At 40.6% G+C, this 22755-nt stretch overlaps 1 protein-coding gene across 1 annotated transcript in view; it reads left to right on the top strand.

Annotated features, from left to right (window-relative positions):
- The first annotated feature begins 7449 nt into the window (after nucleotides 1-7449).
- The window catches only part of SMPDL3A (sphingomyelin phosphodiesterase acid like 3A), a 50627-nt gene continuing 35321 nt past the window's right edge, over nucleotides 7450-22755 (top strand). The window contains exons 1-2 of the mRNA XM_082249694.1: nucleotides 7450-7694; nucleotides 15075-15288. Coding sequence (XP_082105820.1) covers nucleotides 7598-7694; nucleotides 15075-15288 — 311 coding nt within the window. The 5' untranslated portion in view covers nucleotides 7450-7597. The remainder of the gene's footprint in view (nucleotides 7695-15074; nucleotides 15289-22755) is intronic.

A 22755-nucleotide genomic window follows, 5' to 3' on the forward strand; every position in this document is an offset into this window, starting at 1 on the left:
GTGAATTTGCTGTCTCCTCAAAAAATAACTCAACACACAGCCATTAATGTCTAAACCGCTGGCAACAAAAGTGAGTACACCCCTGAGTGAAAATGTCCAAATTGGGACCAATTAGCCATTTTCCCTTCCCGGTGTCATGTGACTCATTAGTGTTACAAGGTCTCAGGTGTGAATGGGAAGCAGGGGTGTTCAATTTGGTGTTATCGCTCTCACTCTCTCATACTGGTCACTGGAAGTTCAACATGGCACCTCATGGCAAAGAACTCTCTGAGGATCTGAAAAAAAGAACTGTTTCTCTACATAAAGATAGTCTAGGCTATAAGAAGTTTGCCAAGACCCTGAAACTGAGCTGCAGCACAGTGGCCAAGACCATACAGCAGTTTAACAGGACAGGTTCCACTCAGAACAGGCCTCACCATGGTCGCCCAAGAAGTTGAGTGCACATGCTCAGCGTCATATCCAGAGGTTGGGAAATAGATGTATGAGTGCTGCCAGCATTTCGGCAGAGGTTGAAGGGGGGGGGGGGCAGCCTGTCAGTGCTCAGACCATACGCTGCATACTCCATCAAATTGGTCTGCATGGCTGTTGTCCGAGAAGGAATCCTCTTCTATAGATGATGCACAAGAAAGCCTGCAAACAGTTTGCTGAAGACAAGCAGACTAAGGATATGGATTACTGGAACCATTAGCTGTGGTCTGATGAGACCAAGATAAACGTATTTGGTTCAGATGGTGTCAAGCGTTTGTGACGGCAACCAGGTGAGGAGTACAAAGACAAGTGTATCTTGCCTACAGTCAAGCATGGTGGTGGGAGTGTCATGGTCTGAGGCTGCCGGCACTGGGGAGCTACCGTTCATTGAGGAAACTTTGAATGCCAAAATGTACTAAGACAAACTGAAGCAGAGCATGATCCCCTCCCTTCAGAGACTGGACTAGGGGTGTACTCACTTTCTTTTGCCCGCGGTTTAGACATTAATGGCTGTGTGTTGAGTTATTTTGAGGGGACAGCAAATTTACACTGTTATACAAGCTGTACACTCACTACTTTACATTGTAGCAAAGTGTACTTTCTTTAGTGTTGTCACATGAAAAGATATAATAAAATATTTACAAAAATGCGAGGGGTGTGCTGACTTTTGTGAGATACTGTATGTTTATTAAACCTGTTGAATACATTTCTCGTTTTTGATTGGTTTAGGGTGCCCTATCTAATTATTATATGTATATATATATACAGTGGGTACGGAAAGTATTCAGACCCCCTTAAATTTTTCACTTTTTGTTATATTGCAGCCATTTGCTAAAATCATTTAAGTTCATTCTTCTTCCTCATGAATGTACACATAGCACCCCATACTGACAGAAAAACACAGAATTGTTGACATTGTTGCAGATTTATTAAAAAAGAAAAACTGAAATATCACATGGTCCTAAGTATTCAGACCCTTTGCTGTGACACTCATATATTTAACTCAGGTGCTTTCCATTTCTTCTGATCATCCTTGAGATGGTTCTACACCTTCATTTGAGTCCAGCTGTGTTTGATTATACTGATTGGACTTGATTAGGAAAGCCACACACCTGTCTATATAAGACCTTCCAGATCACAATGCATGTCAGAGCAAATGAGAATCATGAGGTCAAAGGAACTGCCTGAAGAGCTCAGAGACAGAATTGTGGCAAGGCACAGATCTGGCCAAGGTTACAAAAAGATTTCTGCTGCACTTAAGGTTCCTAAGAGCAGAGTGGCCTCCATAATCCTCAAATGGAAGACGTTTGGGACGACCAGAACCCTTCCTAGAGCTGGCCGTCCGGCCAAACTGAGCTATCGGGGGAGAAGAGCCTTGGTGAGAGAGGTAAAGAAGAACCCAAAGATCACTGTGGCTGAGCTCCAGAGATGCAGTCAGGAGATGGGAGAAAGTTGTAGAAAGTCAAACATCACTGCAGCCCTCCACCAGTCGGGGCTTTATGGCAGAGTGGCCCGACGGAAGCCTCTCCTCAGTGTAAGACACATGAAAGCCCGCATGGAGTTTGCTAAAAAACACCTGAAGGACTCCAAGATGGTGAGAAATAAGATTCTCTGGTCTGATGAGACCAAAATAGAACTTTTTGGCCTTAATTCTAAGCGGTATGTGTGGAGAAAACCAGGCACTGCTCATCACCTGTCCAATACAGTTCCAACAGTGAAGCATGGTGGTGGCAGCATCCTGCTGTGGGGGTGTTTTTCAGCTGCAGGGACAGGACGACTGGTTGCAATCGAGGGAAAGATGAATGCGGCCAAGTACAGGGATATCCTGGACAAAAACCTTCTGCAGAGTGCTCTGGACCTCAGACTAGGCCGAAGGTTTACCTTCCAACAAGACAATGACCCTAAGCACACAGCTAAAATAACGAAGGAGTGGCTTCACAACATCTCCGTGACTGTTCTTGAATGGCCCAGCCAGAGCCCTGACTTAAACCCAATTGAGCATCTCTGGAGAGACCTAAAAATGGCTGTCCACCAACGTTTACCATCCAACCTGACAGAACTGGAGAGGATCTGCAAGGAGGAATGGCAGAGGATCCCCAAATCCAGGTGTGAAAGACTTGTTGCATCTTTCCCAAAAAGACTCCTGGCTGTATTAGATCAAAAGGGGGCTTCTACTAAATACTGAGCAAAGGGTCTGAATACTTAGGACCATGTGATATTTCAGTTTTTCTTTTTTAATAAATCTGCAACAATGTCAACAATTCTGTGTTTTTCTGTCAGTATGGGGTGCTATGTGTACATTCATGAGGAAGAAGAATGAACTTAAATGATTTTAGCAAATGGCTGCAATATAACAAAGAGTGAAAAATTTAAGGGGGTCTGAATACTTTCCGTACCCACTGTATATATATATATATATATATATATATATATATATATATATATATATATATATATGTTATTATTATTTTTTTCCCCCCCGAAAATGAGTAATAGGAGTTACTGATGTACTCCTGTACTCTTCCTACTGGGAGGTTGCAGCTATCTGGGGGCCACCTTATTTAAAGGGCCTTTCAGATCCCTATAAGCTCCCATCAACAACCCCCATATTCCTTTTGGGGGACAGGAACCTTGAGTCACTTTGCAAGGTAAACCCCCCCCCCCCCCCCCCCCAAAAAAGAAGCAGTAGTGAGCAGTGTCCAAATGCAAAAATGTTATGATATAACCACTTTCCACCTGGTCACATTAGATTTACTGTGATCAGGGAGCAGCTGCAGACTGCGCAACATACATAAACGTTGCCGGGTTGCATCCAGATTTTGGGCATGCGTGCACGTGCCCCTGTTTATCCGGTCTGTGGTTGGACACAGAGCGATTTTGTTAGCAGGTGTCAGCCAATGATTCATGGCTGAGACCTGCTGATGATCGGCTGTATCCAATCACAGAACAGAGTCCTGTGTTTACAAACGCACAGGACTCTGTGTGCAGAGCAGCAATCTAGATGTTTCTTCTCTCTGAAAAGCAGGGAGAAAAACAGCTAGATCTCTTATTGAAATCAGCATGTATTACACACATTACACTTGTTAAGGACACAGTTAACTCCTTGATTTTAACCCCTTCCCAGCCAGTGTCATTAGTACACTGTCAGTGTACAGTATTGGATCTGATCACTGTATTGGTGTCACTATTGATATCAGTCAGTCAGTTAGTGTACCTTCCAGCGAAGGTCTGTTAGCGCCATATTGCTCACCACACTATCACAGTCCCATTTTAAGTACCCCAGCACCGCCATTACCAGTATAGCATCATATCTGCATAAATTCCAGTATCTATACCATAGCTTGTAGACGCTATACCTTTCACACAAACCAATCAAAATACACTTATTGGGATTTTTTTTTTTTTACCTATTTGGCCTAAATTTATAAAGAAATATGTATATGTTTTATAACAGAAAGTGGCAAATATTGTTTTTTTCAAACTTTGCGGTTCTTTTTCGTTTCTACAATAAAAAATAAAAAACCCAGTGGTGATCAAATATCGCCAAAAGAAAGCTTTATTTGTGTAAAAAAAGATACAAATTTAATTTGCGTACAGTGTTGCATGACCACCATAGGCTCCCACAGGAGGTATGCCAGGTGTGCCCTAATCACTAGGCTTCAGGATGTAGACTGGGGGAAGGGGCTAGTAAATATGTAATTTACCGGCGCCTTCCTTTTCTAAATGAACACAGTGAACACACTGTGTTCATCCATAACCGAAGCATAGTAAACTGTGTTTACTATGCTTCAGTTTGTAAATGAGCAGTAATCAGCTGCACAGGACAGTGAATGAATGGGAAGTGCTCTGTGCTGAGCGGAGGCTGCAGAGAAAGGCATATGAGTTTGAGCTTTGGGGTGCACACCCTAATGCAATAGGCTGCACACACCTATGATGACCACGCAATTGATAGTTAAAGTAGCGCAGAGTTGAACAGCAAAAAATGGCCTGATCATGAAGGGGTAAAACCTTCTGGAGGTCAAGTAGTTAAGAACCAGAAACCAAAACAGAAAAATACACATTTATTGTATTTTACACATTAAAATAAAAACAGAACTGTCTTGCAATATATGCATACCTTCCATCTTTTTCAGAAGTGAGCCAGGGACACCTATTGGGCAAAAGTGTGTAGGCATAGGACACACCCCCTGCCGCCTCCCCTTAAAGGAGAATTATGCAAAAAAATACTTGGTTAAACCCTCAAGTGCTTTTTTTTTTAACCATTATCATTCCTTTATACTGACTTTTTAAATTTACAAATGCAGCAATTTAGAAATTGGATGAAAGGTTTAGCACCGGGAAACACTTCCTAAAAGATAAAAAGTGCATTTTATATACAACCATATAGATCAGACCAAAATGAGGGACAAATGGAGAGGACAGAGGGACAGAGGGCAGGGCCGGATTTACATCTCAAGAGGCTTTTTTCTTGATAAAATACTGCAAAGGTCTAGGAAACACAACGTTTCAGTAAAAAACACACTAAAGTGAATTTTAGGGTAAACAAAAACACAATAAACGGCCCAAATTGTTGGTAAAATATAAAAGACGAGGTTGCACCGAGAAAATAGATACCCAACATGTCAAACCTAGTAGGCACCCCTGATGCGTGCGTTTATGTTCGCATGTGCCTATATGTGGGGGTGGGGTCCTCAACATTTTTTGGGATGATGTTATCTATGTGCTTGGGTGTAACTTGATTTTTTTGCAAAAAAAAAAAAGATTTTTGCCTAACTTTTTTTTTTTTTTTTTTTTTATCACATAAGGAAAAAAAGTTCCCTTTGTGATGACCCTGCATGTCTCCTCTGGGATCCACTGAATGTATTGCAGTCTTAACAAAAAAAAAAAAAGTGATTGAGTTTAACTATACAGTATCTGTGAGAGAGGGAACACATCTTGGTTACCAAAGCAACCACACTTTAACCTCTTCTGGACCGCCCCACGTACATTTAATGCAGTGGTGCGGCCTCTCTGCATGAAATCACGTACCTGTATGTGATTTCACTCTTCCTGGTCTGCAGTGCACACGTGCACAGCCAGGGACCAACTCCCGCTGTTATTAGACACAGCAGGAGCCAATCAGCAGGTCCGGTGGACCCGATGTCCGCGGGAACCCGTTGATCGTTCTGTGACAGGAGAAGACAGAGATCTTGCGTTTCTGCTAAAATAAGTCTTCTTACAGTACAAGCACCCCCCCCCAGTTAGGAAGCACCCCATAGGGACACATTTAACCCTTTGATTGCCCTGGATGTTAACCCCTTCCCAGCCAGTGCCATTAGTACAGTTACAGTGCATATTATTTTGCACTGATCACTGTATTGGTGTCACTGGTCCCCAAAAAGCGTCAAAAGTGTCAGGGCCAGTTCACACCACATGTTGTCCAGTTCCTTTTTTTTTCTGCATCAAAAACGCATCGAAAGTAGGCTATATGGTTTTTAATAGCATAGTTCACACCAGTACTTGCATTTCCAGTGCGTTCTAGTTCCAGAAAAAAAAGTAGAACATACTGCATTTTTCCTGCACTGGACTGTACTGGAGCGCTGTAAAATGCATTAAAAAGGAACTGGAACGCACCTAAACACACAACAAATGCACTGGAACACACATGTCCTTATTTAGGGCCAGTTCACACCACACCACATGCAGTCCAGTGCATTTTTATTTCTGCATAAAAATTTAGGGAAAGTAGGCTATATAGTTTTCAATAGCATAGTTCACACCAGTGCTTGCAGTTCCAGTAAAAAAAGTAGAACATACTGCATTTTTCCTGCGCTGTAAAATGCATAAAAAATGCACTGGAATGCACCTGTCCTTATTTAGGGCCAGTTCACACCACATGCAGTCCAGTGCATTTTTTTTCTGCATCAAAAACGCATGGAAAGTAGGTTATATGGTTTCCAATGGCATATTTTTTACCAGTGGTTGCAGTTCCAGTGCGTTCCAGTTCCAGAAAAAAAAAAGTAGAACATGGTGCATTTTTCCTGCACTGGACTGTGCTGAAATGCTGTAAATTGCATCAAAAATGCACTGAAACGCACCTAAACGCACCAAAAATGCACTGGAACACACATGTCCTTATTTCAAGTTAAAAAAAAAGGATGGGGAAAAAACAAATTGGATTGCATTAAAAACGCACCAAACAAGCATATGGAATGCATCTGGACTGCGATTCTATGGTGTGAACTGGCCCTTAAGGTTAAGAGGGGGAAAAATGCACTGGACTGCATCAAAAACGCACCAAAAATGCATCAAAAAGGCAATGGAATGCATCAAAACGCATCAAAAACACGCATGCATAAAAGCATCTGGAACGCATCCAGACTGCGTTTCTATGGTGTGAACTGGCCCTCACTTAGTGTCCGATTTGTCTGCTGCAATGTTGCAGTCTCGCTATAAGTCGCTGATCGCCGCCATTACTAGTAAAAAATAATAAAAAAAATTCCATAAAAATATTTTTTACCAAAATTTATTTTTTACCAAAAATATGTAGCAGAATATATATTTGCCTAAATTAAAGAAGAAATTTAATTTTTTACATTTTTTTATTGGAAGTGTTTTATAGCAGGAATTAAAAAATATTTGTTTGTTTTTTTTGTTTTAAACTGTCGCTCTTTTTTTGTTTATAGTGCAAAAAATAAAAACCACAGAGGTGATCAAATCCCACCAAATGAAAGCTCTATTTGTGAGGAAAAAAAGGACATCCGCTGTATTTGTGTGGAGTGTTGCATGACCGCGCAATTGTCAGTTAAAATAACGCTGTTCTGTTTTGCAAAAAATGAACTGGTTATGAGGGGGGGGGGGGGGGGGGTAGACCTTGAACCTGAAGTGGTTAAAGGCTCTGTCTCTACTCTAGTTCCTCATTTTACCACTTTAGGTTAACAAAAATGACTTGCATAAACTAAACTGACCTTAGTACTTCCACTCCACACTGAGACATTGAGTAATTGTCTCGCTTCTATTACCATACATGCACGGGTTAATTTTCTGCAACTCAGGAACTTCCACAACACAGAGTGTAAACAAGGAAGTTTTCTGAGCAAGTCTTGTACAGAATATTCCCTTTGATTGAACCGGTGTGCAGCACAAGAACATGGGTGCTCTCGGATTCTGGCTGTTCCTTATGGCTCCTCTGGTCACTTCAGCTCTGCCGGTGAACTTCTGGAGTGACAGTCAACAAGGTGTTACAGGTCAGTGTCTGTCTGGCGCACAGTAACTTTCTGTCATCTGATTTCCATGGTTAGCATATCATGTTACAAACACTCTAAACTCATGATCACTGTTTTAGAAAGTCATTACCGCACGCACTGCAAAAAAGTTGATTTTGCAACACATGTATATTCATTTTCCTAGTACGTGAAGGCATTTTTTGCTAATTTTTCTTTCTCTCTATTACTTTACATTTATTTTTAGCTTTTTATGATAATGTAAAGGTAAATAATGTAAACGGTAAAGCCAGAATAGCAGCACCTTCAGACTAGTAACCTTCGTTCACAGGATTCGTTTTGTGTACCATAGAATTTATCCAGCATTAGTTTACAGCGGTGTAAAATATACAGATTAAAAGTTGCAAAACCCTAACATACATGACTGATTGTTAAACACAAACACGGCGAAAGAAGGGAATGTGCCGGGTAATTCCCAGTTTCTTTTATAACAAGTAGGCAATGGCCGGTGTTCCATTAAAAAACCCTACCCGTGAAAATTCTCTACCCTCGTCACTTCCGGTGAGGGTACGTCAGTCATCAGTTGAGCCCCTTCCCAGTGCGCATGCGCGCACAGTAAATGATCTCGGCTTCCGTGAAAAAACCCTACCCTCCTTCCCAGTCCTTAAAGTGGAGTTCCACCCTAAAATTGAAGTTCGGTCCATCTTCTTGCTCTGGGTCACCTGAAACACAAATGGATAATCGCAATTTTTTTTTTTTTTTTTTAACTTACCTTGTTTTAGAAGAAAGTATACTCACCTTACTTCCTCTTCCTCCCCTCGGCGGCCACGGCGAGTCGTCACTTCCTGGCTTGCAATGATTCCTGGGAGCTGAACATCATCGCTCCCAGGAATCAATGCGCCTGCACCGGCCCCGACGTCAGTTCCGGTGCGGGCGCCGTCATACCTGGCTAAACAGCTTCTGGGCATGCCCAGAAGCTGTGCAGGGATGACGCTGCAGCCCCGGAAGTGACGGCGGGGCCGGTGCAGTGCATCGTGGGACCGAAGAGGACGGAAGAGGACGCAGAAGAGGATCACGCTGGCTTCAAGCTGCTCACACCTGAGATGGCAGCGCTGGACAAGACATTTTCAAAGTAAGTATTTCTTCTAAAAGGTAAGTGCAACCCGGGACAGTTCAGAGGCTAGCCATTGTGGAATGCACTAGCCCTGACTGTCCCGGGGGTATTTTTTTTTAGGTGGAACTCCGCTTTAAAGCGGTGGCTTCCTGTCAAAATACCCCACCCTCGTTCCTCGGCGGCTCCAGAAAAATGTAAAAGTGCCTCCTAATGGAAGAAAATGTGTATATATATTAATCAAAATGGAATGATAAAAAAAAATATATATATATATATATATATATATTACATTTTCCTCCATTAGGAGACACTTTTACATTTTCCTCGACCCACCGGGGAACAAGGGTAGGGAATTTTCACGGGAAGCCGACATCATTTGCCAACCCAACGTTTTAAGCACTTGGAACGAGGGTAGGGTTATTTCACGGGAAGCCGTTGTAACGTTAAAAAACCCTACCCCGTGAAAATTCCCTACCCTCGTCACTTCCGGTGTGAGCCGATCATTTACTGCCTGAGCATGAGCACTGGGAAGCGTCTCAGCTGATGCATGACGTACATCCACAGGAAGTGATGAGGGTAGGGGATTTTCAAGGGGTAGGGTTTTTTAACGTTACACCGGTTCACTTTCCTAGTATGGACCAGATTTGACTATAGAAAGCCCAAGGACTGAGGGCAGGGACTGAGGCTCTGCAATTAGCTAGTTTGACTGAGGATTACATTATAAATTGTATTTACTACAGCAGGGATCAATCTGACACTGCAGGGTCAAAACAACAAATAAAAGAAGGAGAAAAATATTTTGCGCTTGGAACACACTACATATAAAACAATTGATTTGGAGGCAGCCAACCATACAGGTAAGATTACACACCCAAAAGTACAATATAAAACAAGGTAGCGCCAATTTGATGAAAGTAATGATAAGGAAAGTTCATAATCTAGTTAAAAGACAGCCAACACCAAATGAAGGTGAAATATTCAAATATAAAACAGCAATAAGTAAAAAGTCCATATTGAAGTGAAAGGAAATGCGTCCAATACCAGTGGATAGAGGAATATGGAATGTAGCAATCACCCCGTGGATAAGTCAGTCTGCTTACCAGACAGACATGACCCTCAATTTGAGTGGTCATGTAAGGCAATAATCACAGGTAATTGGCAGTGATGATACCCGGACAGATGGTGAATGGGCGACTTCCAGCTTGTGATGGAAAAATACCTTAGAGCAAGAAAAAACTCAAATGGTGTAGTATGTCCTAAAAAATATAAAGCTTATTTAACAGACCCACTTACATAGATACAAAGAAAGCCGGCATGTAGTAAAATCATAAAGACAGCGGTGTGGGTGTGACGCAGGTACCACTTACGCGTTTCATCATCAAAAATAGCAAAGAAAAAAGGCACTATACACATCTTTCCAGTGGCCCATGTCTTAAAAACTCTGCCATGATGAAGCTCCTCATCCAACATTTTCAACACTTCCAGGTGTGTGAAATTGTGTTGCCCCCGCTGCACGCAGTGGTTCTACCTGCCATCTCATACGTTAATTCAGAATGTATGAGCTAACGGGAGGAACCACTGCGTGCAGCAGGGTAAACAGGTATTTGACTCATGTGGCTAGTCCAAATACTTGCAGCAGCTGGGGGCACAGTGTCTCAAGACACAGGTAGGTAGTACTGGTGAATGGTAGTCCAATGGTTTGAGCCTTTAACACTCACTTGGAGGCTGGGAGTGAGGCTAACACCATTGGGATACCATTCGCCAGTACTAAATTTCTATGCAATGTATCCACTGAAGAGACTGCATGTGAGGGAGCTTTTGGTGGGATTCCTTAGGAAGACTGCTTGATGCCAGCTATTGGGCCTTTTGCAGATTATTATGACTAACTGGAATCTTTACAAGGGGAATGGGCTTGCACGTGATGTGACAGATACATGTACTGTAGACCTTCCATTCCTACAGCTCTATTAGAGAAACATGTATTATGATCACTTAAGGACCACTGGCTATAGAACTAGTGGCTTTGGACACCTTGATTTTTACTAAGAAATCAATGAGTTTGATTTGTCAGAAGTTTAAATTCAATCAAAAAACGTTGTATTGTAAAAACAGCTGCAGTAGAGCAACCTGTATATCTGCATTATAATTAATAGACAAGACTCATGGCATTCTTATCCAATGTGTTATCAGGAAGCCTAAATCTTTAGCAACACTGTATATATCCTAAATACATATGCCAATCAAGAAGCCCAAGGTGATTACATGAGGTGCAGGAGACACACGGGGACTGAGGCTCTGTAATTAGCTAGTTTGACAGGGATTGCATTATTTTGTAAATGAATGGTTCACACCTATGCATTTTTTAGTGCATTTTCAGTTTTGCAGAAACACATTACAGTCCATTTTCCATGGTTTCCTATGGGTCATGTTAACATCTGTGCATTTTGTGTTGTGTTTTTGATTCCATAGACTTCAATGGATCAAAAACGTGTATTGAAAAATGCAAAATGCGCCTGGAATATGCATCAACTACAACCTGCATTGGTGTGAACCAGGCCTTAGTGACTACTGGCTATAGAAGTGTATTCCTCCTGATACCCCCTTTTTGTACTCTCCGGTTTTAATAAATCAACCCTATAGATATTTCTAATAAATTAGCTTTTAATGCCAGAAGATTGGTGCTGCTAGTATTTGGTGCATACTCCTGGCAAAGAATGATTCCATCACCCTAAGGTCCCCTTACACTAAGGGTACATTCACACAAGGTGCAGGGAGACTGCGTTGGGAGGCTATCCCAGCACAGTTGCACCAAAATGCCTTGTCTCCGGTGTGTGCGCGGGCACTGTTAACTGAAAAAAAAATACGGCGCCATCACCACACACACCGAACTTCATTAAATATCACTGTGTGACATTTCAATAAAATGGGTTTAAAGGAAAAAAGTTAACAGCGCGATGCACCACAATCAACGCATCAACACTGCCTGCACTGCAATGCACACCAGCCGCTGCATTGTAACGCAGGAGCTGGTGTGAAAGGACCCTAACTTTCTCAAAACCCCTCCCTTATTTAAATGTCTTAATACCTACCTCTTTTGCACCATTGTTCTTTGCGCTAAAGTCAGATCCTTCCTGTGCAAAACGATAGTAGCAGTAAGGTCCCAACATTGGAATCTAGATAGTTTTAAAGCCGTTATCATGAAAAACTGTGGTCCTGCCTAAAGTGTTACTAAACTTACAACAAAAAAATCAGTCTGTGCATGCAGTAAAGAATGCTTGTTATACTCTTTGTGGAACCTAAGAGGTTAATCCTCCGCATTGTGTAAAAAGGCTGTTTGATCCTGTCTTCTATGATCCCCCCCCCCTTCTTAAAGTGGGGGCACTCTGCACATGCTTCAGTTTGGAGTGTTTTGCTAGGGAGGGTGCATGTGATTTGCACAGGGCCAATCAGCACTGTCCAGGCAGAGGGTCAGGGGTCCTGCAGCTTCATATGACAGTCAGAGTAGAATGAAAATTCCTCCAAGCTTTAAACAGACACCTATAAAATACTGTTATATACTGCTGATGAGTAAAGATATTTAGCAGTTTATATTTACTATAATAATTGCATTTCCATGTTCTGTGTACTGTGGGAGACCAGATATAGTGTATGCAGGGTCCTGGGTTTAGTAACAGTTTAACAGCAGTTCTATATTAATATATCTATAGCTAATAAAGGGTGAGTGTTTTTGTAACAGAACTGTGACCCCACAACGCGTTTGTGGGCTTCTGTCAGTATTCCGCTCCCTCCAGTCTGAACATAGATATCAGATATTACAGCCACCCTACATACAAAACTAGCCTGAACTTAGCTTGTATAGATCCGGAATAAATCAACCCTTTTTTGAACAGACACACAATATATATACAGGAGGACATCCCCCTCCTGATCAAATTACCCCACAAAGTCAGGTGCCTGATTGCATTATCATATGCAGATGAAATTGTGTACATAAATATAATTAACATATCTAAGGAACAAGCAACACAAACAGTATACAATTTCCTCTCAGCAATTAACAGATGACAGTGATTTAATTAACTTAAGTTAATTAACTAGCAGACTTGATGTCATCGAGCTCACAAAATACAATACACATATAAGTGTAAACACAGAACCCACAGTAGACAATAGGTAATTAAATCATCATAATCAACAATGTGTGTAAGACAGGTGGTTGAGCTAATGATATTAGCACCTGCTATGAGTAATCCAAACCGTATTCTCAGTGTCCATTAAGTCCATCATTTTCTTGGTCACCCTGTGCCCCTATTAGGCACAGGGTGACTTACACATAAGAGGGGCCTAAGGAGCTGACGGAGGGATTTCTCAACCTCTCGAAGGTAAGCTGGGTTTCTACGGACCCCCCAACCAAAATGACTCCCATCGTAGTTTTAAATAAGCTTTATATGCAGGCGGGTAATAGAACAGTAAAAAATGCCTCCATGCAAAAAGGAATTTCCCTAATTGGAGCAGAGTGGACAGGATGTAATCATCTACCATGGACTGACTGTGAGGAACTACACCATCTCCTGCAACTTTGATTTTACTAAAAAAGAAATGTCTTTGAGTAGCCAGAAGTTTAAATAATTAATTCAAAAACTTTGCATTGTAAAAACTATTTTAGTAGAGCAACCTATTAATCTGTATATATCTGCATTCTGCATTAATAGACAAGACTCGTGACATTCTTATATGATGTGCTGTCAGGAAGCCTAAACCTTTAGCAACATAAAGAGTGTCCTAAATACATTCACTAGCAGTTATAATTTTAGAACACCCTTGTTTTTCTTGTTTTTACTGAAATTTGAACAGTTCAAGTTCACTGAATAACCTAAAATAGTACAAAGGTAAGTGGTAAACTGCCAGAGGTGAAAAAAAAGGCTATGTTACAAACACTGAAAACTAATGTACATTTCAGAGCTGTACAAAAAGGTTTTTTTCAAGCAAGAATTAATGGGTTAACAACTCACAGTTGTTCTGCAGCAATGTTTGTAACTTAAGCCTGAAAGTTAAGGTTAAAGTGATTGTAAAGTCTCATTTTTAAAAAATAACAAACTTGCTATACTTACCTGCCCTGTGCAGTTGGTTTTGTACAGAGTTGCCCAGATCCTCCTTTTCTTGGGACCCTCTTTGGTGATCCTGGCCCCTCCCTCCTGTTGAGTGCCCCCACATCAATCAGTTTGCAATGGGGGCACCCGAGCTGAGTCACAGCTTCCTGTGTCCATTCAGACACGGAGCCCCAGCCCCACCCCCACCCCCTTTCTCTGCACTGTAATACAGGAGCTGTGTTACTGGCCAGATCAACAAGGGGAAACAGAGGGAAAATCCCTAAAAAAATAAAACTAGTCACCAAATCTGATTGGTAAGCCCCAATATTTTACACTTTTGGTTTTGGGTTTATTACTGGTCAGACTATTTGAAATATCCTTTGTTCTTTGGTGGGATAGCAATTCCACCCGCACCTCAATGAGAGGCAGTTGTCACCCCAGAGTGTGTTTAAGGGGTTCTAGCAAGTGGTTATTGTCACTCATGTATGAAATATAGAAAGGATCAGTGGAAATGGAGATACTGCATATTATTGTTTCTTTTGGAGAGTTCTTCACTGTTATAGACACTGTACATACAGGCCAAAACATTTTATAGCTGAACTCCGGGAATTCAACTGCTTTGTAAAAAGTGCAAACATACTATGAGTTAAGTCCAACAAGTTGCATGCCTACTCCTGAACTTATCTCTATTATTTACATAGACAGTTATCATTATTGTTTCGGGAGCTCTGATCCTGGACCTTCTGGTCTCAGCTCCTTCAGCAGCAGAGTTGATGCAGCTGCTATGCTGCTAGCCCCCACAGCCCATCAATCACTGACGCCTTTGTGTATATATAATGTATTCTGGTAATTCTCCCATAAGAGCCCTGAGTGTCTCCTTCAGAAGCACCATAAACCTGTCAGATGTTAAAATAGAAATAAGTCCAGGTGGTGGCATGCACCTTGTTGGACTTAACTCACAGTATGCTTGCACACTTTGCAAAGTGGTTGAGTTCCTGGAATTCAGCTTTAAATTAAATTAGATTGGATGAACCAATCTCCCCCTCCTATATTTGGAAGCACGGTTTTTTGGTGCTGGACCACTCACCCGGTTCCTGCTCAGACCTGTCCTTTCTTAAACAATCAGAGATAATGATAACCCTTTTCTTGATCAAGTCCTAAAGGTCAAAACATTTGTACTTTTTTTTATTTCATATTTAGGACAGTTTTGGCATATTTCAGACCTTCACCTGGATTTCTCTTATCACCTCACCCATGATCACACCAAAGTGTGTTTGTCCTCTAAGGGTGCCAACGCCTCAAACCCCGGAATCTATGGTGACTTTCTATGTGATTCACCGTATGGACTTATTTTATCAGCAATCCAGTACATAAAAGATTCTGAGCAAAAAGTCGACTTTATGATATGGACTGGGTAATGTATCTATATCTTTTATGCAGTTTAATTATAAAGAGAGTAAATAAAAGCCATAGTGACTAATTCAACTCCAGATCTGATTTTTCTAAAGCAGGTTAGAATGTGAAAACTATTAATTTAATGGGAATCTATAGTGTTTTATCTACAGTATGTTTTCTTTCTGTGTAATGGTCAAAATGAAGAAGAACTGAATGGTATTCATTTGTATTCTTTTTTTATCAGATAATAGTAAAAGCTTGTAAATGAATAGTTTAAATTGTGAGGGGTTAGCATCAAAAGGAAAGCTGAAGTAACTTGTTTAGTAGACTATACACTATAACAAAGCCTAGGTCTCTGTCTGCGTTTTATGTATGGTTTTTAAATCTCGACAGCCTAGCATAGACTTTGGGCTTATAGAAAATGGTATAATATAAATTCAAGAAGAAAGCAAATCCACTCATCTAAGCAATGAACACATTTCAACACCCACTAAATCGAATATTTAACAATTCTAATCTTTGTACAACAAAATATAATTTAACTCACAGTTTAAACACTGCAGACTTCAATGTCTTCTGAGGGGGTCTCAGGAACATTTACAAACCTTGCTACATAAGCAGGCAGTTATCAAAGTTCTTATTCAATATTTTATATTGGTTTTCAAGCACTTAAAAAAAAAATCTAAACAATAACATATTAACACAAGATTTATAGGCCCAAAGAGTTTAGCTAAGTACACACAACGCACTCACGTTACAATGTTATGATGTACAAACTGGTATAGGAACTTTCCAAAGTGGAACTAAACATAGTGGCATTCGCAACCAACCTAAGTAACTAGGAGTGGATTCTAAACCTTGAAGTGATCAAGCATGATTAAAGCAGAGCTCCACCCAAAAGGGAAAGTTTCGCTATAAGGCCTCCTCCCCAGCTCCTGTTTGTGAAATGGAGCTTTTGAGGAGGAGTGGGTACCCGATTTAACAGGTACCCACTCCCACTTTCACTTTGATCGCCTCAGGCGATCAGAAGCAGAGGTTCTCCTTCCCTCCTCCCTGCTAAAGTCTTCTGAGACACATGATAGGTCCCAGAAATCTTCGGGACCAGTCACGGGGCGCAGCATCGGTCATGCATGTGCAGTGGGCACCTAGCTGTAAAGCCACAAGCTGTCACAGCCGGATGCCCATAGTAAAGATGCCAGCGCTGCTGAGGGAGGGCACAGAGAGAAAATAACTGGAGTGAGTATACCGCTGGATCGTGGGACAGGTGAGTGGCTGTTTATTAAAAGTCAGCAGCTACAGTTTTTGTAGCTGCCTACTTTTAACTTTCACTTAGGAGCTCTACTGGAGTAGAAAGGAACATGAGAAAGAGAGAAAAGGGAAGAATAGCAAGGGGGAAGGGTTCAAGGAAGGAAAATGATTAAAATGGGGATGCTGGGGGCTTGGTAGGCTATAGCAGGGAGTTGACAATTCTGTGACAGAAGACTGAGTAATGTTAACAAGGTAGTAAAAGGGTAGTGTCAAAATTTGGGGGAAGATAATGATCCACCCACAGCTACCAGATTTTGGTATATTTTTTCACCCTATACTTAATAACAGCTTCAATTTTAACATGAATCATAGCAGATGTCACTCTGTTTTTAATCTTAACAAGATTCAAATGGGGAGATTTCTAGGAGTGAGCTATGGTCTGCTTGGCGGCTGTTGTATTTGCAGTAATAGGGCGAGATACGCTTTGGTGAGGTAATCAGGCTTAGGTTCATAAGAACCACTAGCGGGTCGAGGATTACCAGGTGTGTGAACAAAGTAGAGAGGATCTGAAGAATGTCTTTCTAAAAGCATTACGATAAAAAACCTTCTGACTTTACAACTCCTTTAAGTTCTAAGTATGAATTGCCACTTGTGGAAAGGTGAACATGGAACCAGATTAACTTGAATTCTGGACCCTTCTTTTTGGGATCTATAATACACAAAAGCTGTATATCTCCCCTCCAGCACTTCCCAGCTTTTCCAGCACTCTTTCTACTTTGTAAAATTCATGTTCTATCAGATCTTCCCTCTAATTGTAACGTGTTGGGTCATGTACCTTTACTAGTGAGAAAAAAACTCTTAAGTTTTATAAAATGCTTTCACTGAGTAGACAGAATTACACAATTCTTTTATGACCATAGACTTGTAGTTAGTACCCTGGTTGATCAGGATCTCTTTGATTATTCCAATGCTGGTGAAAATGTACAATTAACACATGGAAGCGATCTTGAAGAATGGCCTTAAGAAGTCAGTGAATACCAGAATTTTGTATATTAGTGCTATCTGGCTGACTTCACTTGGTCTAGGCACAATCCTTTCAAAATGGACCCTGGTGATAAGCAAATTAAGTAATTGTGCTATAGAAATATGATATTGGAACACTTAGCTGGCACACGGGACACTATTCATATTACGGTCTAACATCCACATACATTTCTGGTCAAAAGAACCTCAGTGTTTAATTTTTTTTCCCTAATTCAGCAGCCATTGGAAGGTTTTGATGTTCCATCTTTAATACCCGTCTCTATGGGAATTGGATTCTGGGAATTGCTCCTGTATTTCCCCACAAATTTTATCTTAAATGAGTATATCATTTAAACCAAGTGAGGAAACATTTTATTAGCGTTTAGGATTTGGAGTATCAATCTGCTGTTTTGACATTCCTGTGCTTATTTTAGAATATGTAGATGAGCTCTTACTGGTTACGGGGTACCTATAAAATCAGTAAGGGACATCAGGTTTAAATATTTTAAGATTTAACACAGAAGATGCATCATCAGTTAGGCAGAGGGTTCCCCTTTCTACGAGCTGCAGAACAATAGAATGCATTAACACAATTCCACACTGTACAATACTAAAAGGCCCACTCTTACTTCTCAAGAGGTAGCTTCAATTATGGTTTCAAAACCAACCACAATAATGGGATAGTTGCTGTTCTCAACCTGCATGTAACCCTGTGCGGTCTTTCTTCATCTAACTGTTGAACACAAACATGGCGTGCATTCAAGACAATAGACTAGAGTTCAGTAGAGATCAAACAATCTTCTTGTCCACTTCAATGATGCATATAGGTTCTTCCGAATGAATGATCCCTGAAAAATTGGCATATGCCTAGTACATTCCACTGGCTTAGCCTAGAGGAAGAAATAGCCAGCATTATGTCCACTTCTATTACACAATCAGCACTTTATTTGACCCTGGTGACCTACTGGATTGGCAGCTGGTATTTTCCGGTCATATGTCATTCTATGTTTTTTTATATCCCTCCTTGCCACTTACTTTCAGCTTACCATACTGCATTCTGACAATATGATCATTTTACAATTACCTTTAGATTTATCAAAACTTTTGAATACCAGGATCTACCTAAGCTATTCAATCAGGCAGACCTTAAACTTTATAGGTTTTGGTAGATCTAAAGGAGGTTGTACAGTCAGATTGTAACATCTGTGGTACGCATTTTGATTAGTGCAACACTAAAAGGGAGAGAGAAGATTACAATCTCTGAGTTGAGGATCGTAAGGATGCTGGCAAGGCTTCTCAGCAACCATATACTTCTTAACTACCTGCCTGGAGTTTGCATGTTCTCCCTGTGCCTGCTTGGGTTTCCTCCAGGTACTTTGGCTTCCTCCCAGACTCCAAAGATATGCTGGTAGGTTAATTGGCTCCTGTCTAAATTGGCCCTAGTATGTGTATGTATGAATGTGAATTGGGGACCTTAGATTGTAAACTCCTTCAGTGCAGGGACTGATGTGAATGTACAATATATATGTAAAGCGCTGTGTAAATTGATGGCGCTATAGAAGTACCTGTAATAATAATAATAATAATATCCATCTATTAATCAATGATTTGGGGTTTGCATAGTCAACCGTTGCTGCAAGGTTGAAGGCAAGGCTCTCAGAAGCCATTCTATTGTAATTCTGTACACTATTTGTGGGGCTAACGAAATCTTAGGCTCCAACCTCTTATTTACTAGATGGTAGAGGTCATGCTTTTGTGAGCAGGTTTTCCTTTGGATTAGTCTAAATATGTGCATACTGAGCTTACAAAATGGGTAACCCCTGGCTTTGTAACAGTTTCCGCTTTTAGCTTTACATATTCCTTGCCATATTTTGAGGTAGGTGCATTTTCTTTTTTTTTTTTCAAGATTCATTAGACAGTGCCACAAACCCCACCTGTTGTCCATTAGTTATATTATAATCAAGACATATCTTTCATAAATGTGTCTGGACCCGATAAGGACATATTCAGGCACCCAATACCCAGCTGATCCTCTGCCTGAAAGTACATTTTTTTGTCTTTTTCTATTACTTCTACCTACATAGTCAGCTAAGTAACCAGAAGCCAACTGTTGTTTGCTGGGTCTCTGCAAGCTACTGCAAACTTGCATATAGGGCTGATGCAGTCTGCATGTTCTGGTAAGCTAATATAGCCCTCTGCAAAATTACATTGGTCTACTCCTGAGTCATTGGAGCTTCCTGCTGGCATTCTGTTAAAATCACCAATTCAAATCTACCTCTAAATAGAATTTCTCAGATTCTTCTCGCACCTCGTCAGGGAAAGACATCCAGAGACTTCAGTCAGACTCTTACTTAGATCTATGTTGAAATAACACAATAGAGGGAACTCTCTTTTTCATACTGGAAGATTGGCTCCCGAGGACATCCTTATTGAAGGGGTCAACCTCTTTTTGGATAAATATCCAGTGGTCCTACATGGTGTGAATGTTGGCTCTGAGGGAATAACAGGGCACCCCCTTAGAAGCCTAGGGAGCATTAAAAAAATAAGTGGATATAATATCCCTGTGGAAGAATTTATTGATATTTAATTCAAAATGCATTGATATCCCCACCTGTTGGGAATCATCCTCGGTTACTACAACTACCATGGAATGCACTAGGCAGTAGCTAGGGAATACCACTTCTTGGGCAAAATCGCATTATCTGTAATGTGTCATTATAGGTTGTTTGCTGAGTATATACAATATGGTGCATGTATCATTGTTTTTAACAAAAAAATTAATATTTTTTGTGAACAATAAAATATATATTTTACATATATATTGTTATATAATTGCCCTAAAAATCCCATTCAAAGAGGAGATACTTCTATATATATTTATACATATACATGTCAAATCTACCTCTGCCATATATGAGAGATTAGCATCAAATAGAAAGCAGAAGTAGAAGGTTTAGACCACAAAGAAACACTGTCGTCAGAGGAAAAGACAAGTCAAGATACGAAGGTATGGTTAATGGTAAGGATTTCAAAGCTCAGCAGTTTAACCATTTTGACCATCAAGAATAATTGCTATGCATCTTGCTATTTAAGGGATTTAAACAAGTTCATGACTGCATAATGCATTGGAGAAAGGTGGGAGAAAGTAATCTATTCTTCACCAATCTCTTCTAAACTGAATGAACCTCAAAAACCTCTGGGTCATTAGCTCTGAGTACTATTAGGATCAGAGGTTTAGTTCACTGGCAGCACCAGCAATAAATAGGCTGAATGTGTAAAGAATTCATCAGGGATCTAAAAGGCTCTTAATACCTTCATAATAAGCACCTGTCACTTATCTATATACTGTCATATGAGGGTTTGTTGGCTTCCTTGTGATATAAAAAATAATATACAGTATATATGAAAACAAAATGATGAGCTGTAAGGGTTTTTAATACATCACCTATTTATAATTTTGTATATATTTTTTCCCTGCCTCGCAAGCATACACCTTGAGGCAAGACATGTTTCAAATCTATAAATGGCACTATCTTTTAAATTTATAGGGAGATTGGGCATTATATTGTGTATGTGTGCACTAAAACATTTTAGACATAATCATAGATTTTAAAAACGTTTCATAACCTATTGCACTACATACAAAATCTGGACTATTATCTTTTGTTTTGTTGATGTGCATTTCTGCATGTATGCAAAGAATAGTAAAATTGGTTTTGCAGTGAAAGAATTAAAGTGCTTGTAAAGGTTCATTTTTTTTCTTCTTAAAATAATAAAGATGTTATACACACTTGCTCTGTGTAATAGTTTTGCACAGAGTAGCCTTGAACCTCCTCTTCTGGGGTCCCCCAACTGGTGTTCTCGGCTCCTCCTTACTTCTAAATGCCCCCAAACAAGTCCCTTGCTGTGGGGGAATTCATGCGGGCTTGATCCTGAGCAAGGTTGTGTGCATCTATAGACTCTGCTCCCTCTACACAGGATTTGATTGACAGCAACAGGAGCCAATGGCTCCCACTGATGCCTCTGAGTCCTGTGAGGATAGAGAGAAGCATTGCTGGCTACAGCTTTGGCTTGTCACCAAGGTTTTAAAGTGTACTTTTCATGAGAAAGATATAGAGATTGCCATTGCAAGAGTACTTCTGAAAATGCTAATTGTCTGGCTGTGTCAGAAACCAGGAACAAGCATTCAGCTAATTAGTGACAGAAAGTCAAAAATCTAAACTAGTTCAAGACCAGTGACTAAAAGTGATAGTATTACTACTTTCCCAAAATAAAGCTTCTGGCTTGCCTACTGCCTTGTTTCACATTGTAACGGGTACCAGTATCCCAGATAAAGTCGTTCACCAAATATGATAATGGTCAATGACATTAGCCAGATCCCCTGGCACAGCTGTAATTTCTGGTGAGAGGGGATCATTGCGTGCAGATTGTCATGTTCTCATCGACAAGTCATTAGGATGATATCGTGATTGACAATGGTTTAACAAATGATATGGAGTTCTCCCCAAAATCCATAACAGCTTCTAAACCGTTATAAAGGTCTGGTATAAACTTGGAAGAGGACCTTTGGCAAGCAAACCTAACAAAGAAAAAATAAAATTGATGTGTGCCCCCCCAAAATCTATACTAGACCCTTATCCAGGTATGAAGTCTGACTGGCCAGGAAAGGGAGGGGCAGTGAGCATGTGCTCCCCCCCCTAAACATATCAGGTCACATGCAATCAACTTTGGTGAGGTAACTTGTCCATCGGGGCTCCCCTGGCAAGATACAATGTCCCCATATTGATGGGGATATGGGCCTCATCCCTATATTCCTGAAACAGCAGATGTGGGATCTAGGAGTGAGACTTATTGGAATCTGGAGGCCCCCTTTAGAGATCCACCTTGTGTACTAAGTACCCCTTGATTCTGATTCACAAAAAAACAATACAATGCACAAAACAGACAGATACCGTTAATATAGTAATAAAGTATTTAAAAAAAGTCCATGTACCAATGTCCCATAGTGTAAATCAATCGTCAGTCACATTGTACATTCATGTAGATCCATCATCATTCACGATGGTTGACGTCCCGCCGACCCACTGGCACACATGATGACCTGAGCCATTGGTACTCTTCTGCTGAAATCTCGCTGCAAATGACAGCAACCCAGCCAGCTGCTGAATTTCAACAAACCAGCTGGTAAGGCTTTCTGACATCATTGATCAGATAT

This window comes from Pelophylax lessonae (genome assembly GCF_965119305.1).
Source record: "Pelophylax lessonae genome assembly, chromosome: 3".
Taxonomy (NCBI): domain Eukaryota; kingdom Metazoa; phylum Chordata; class Amphibia; order Anura; family Ranidae; genus Pelophylax; species Pelophylax lessonae.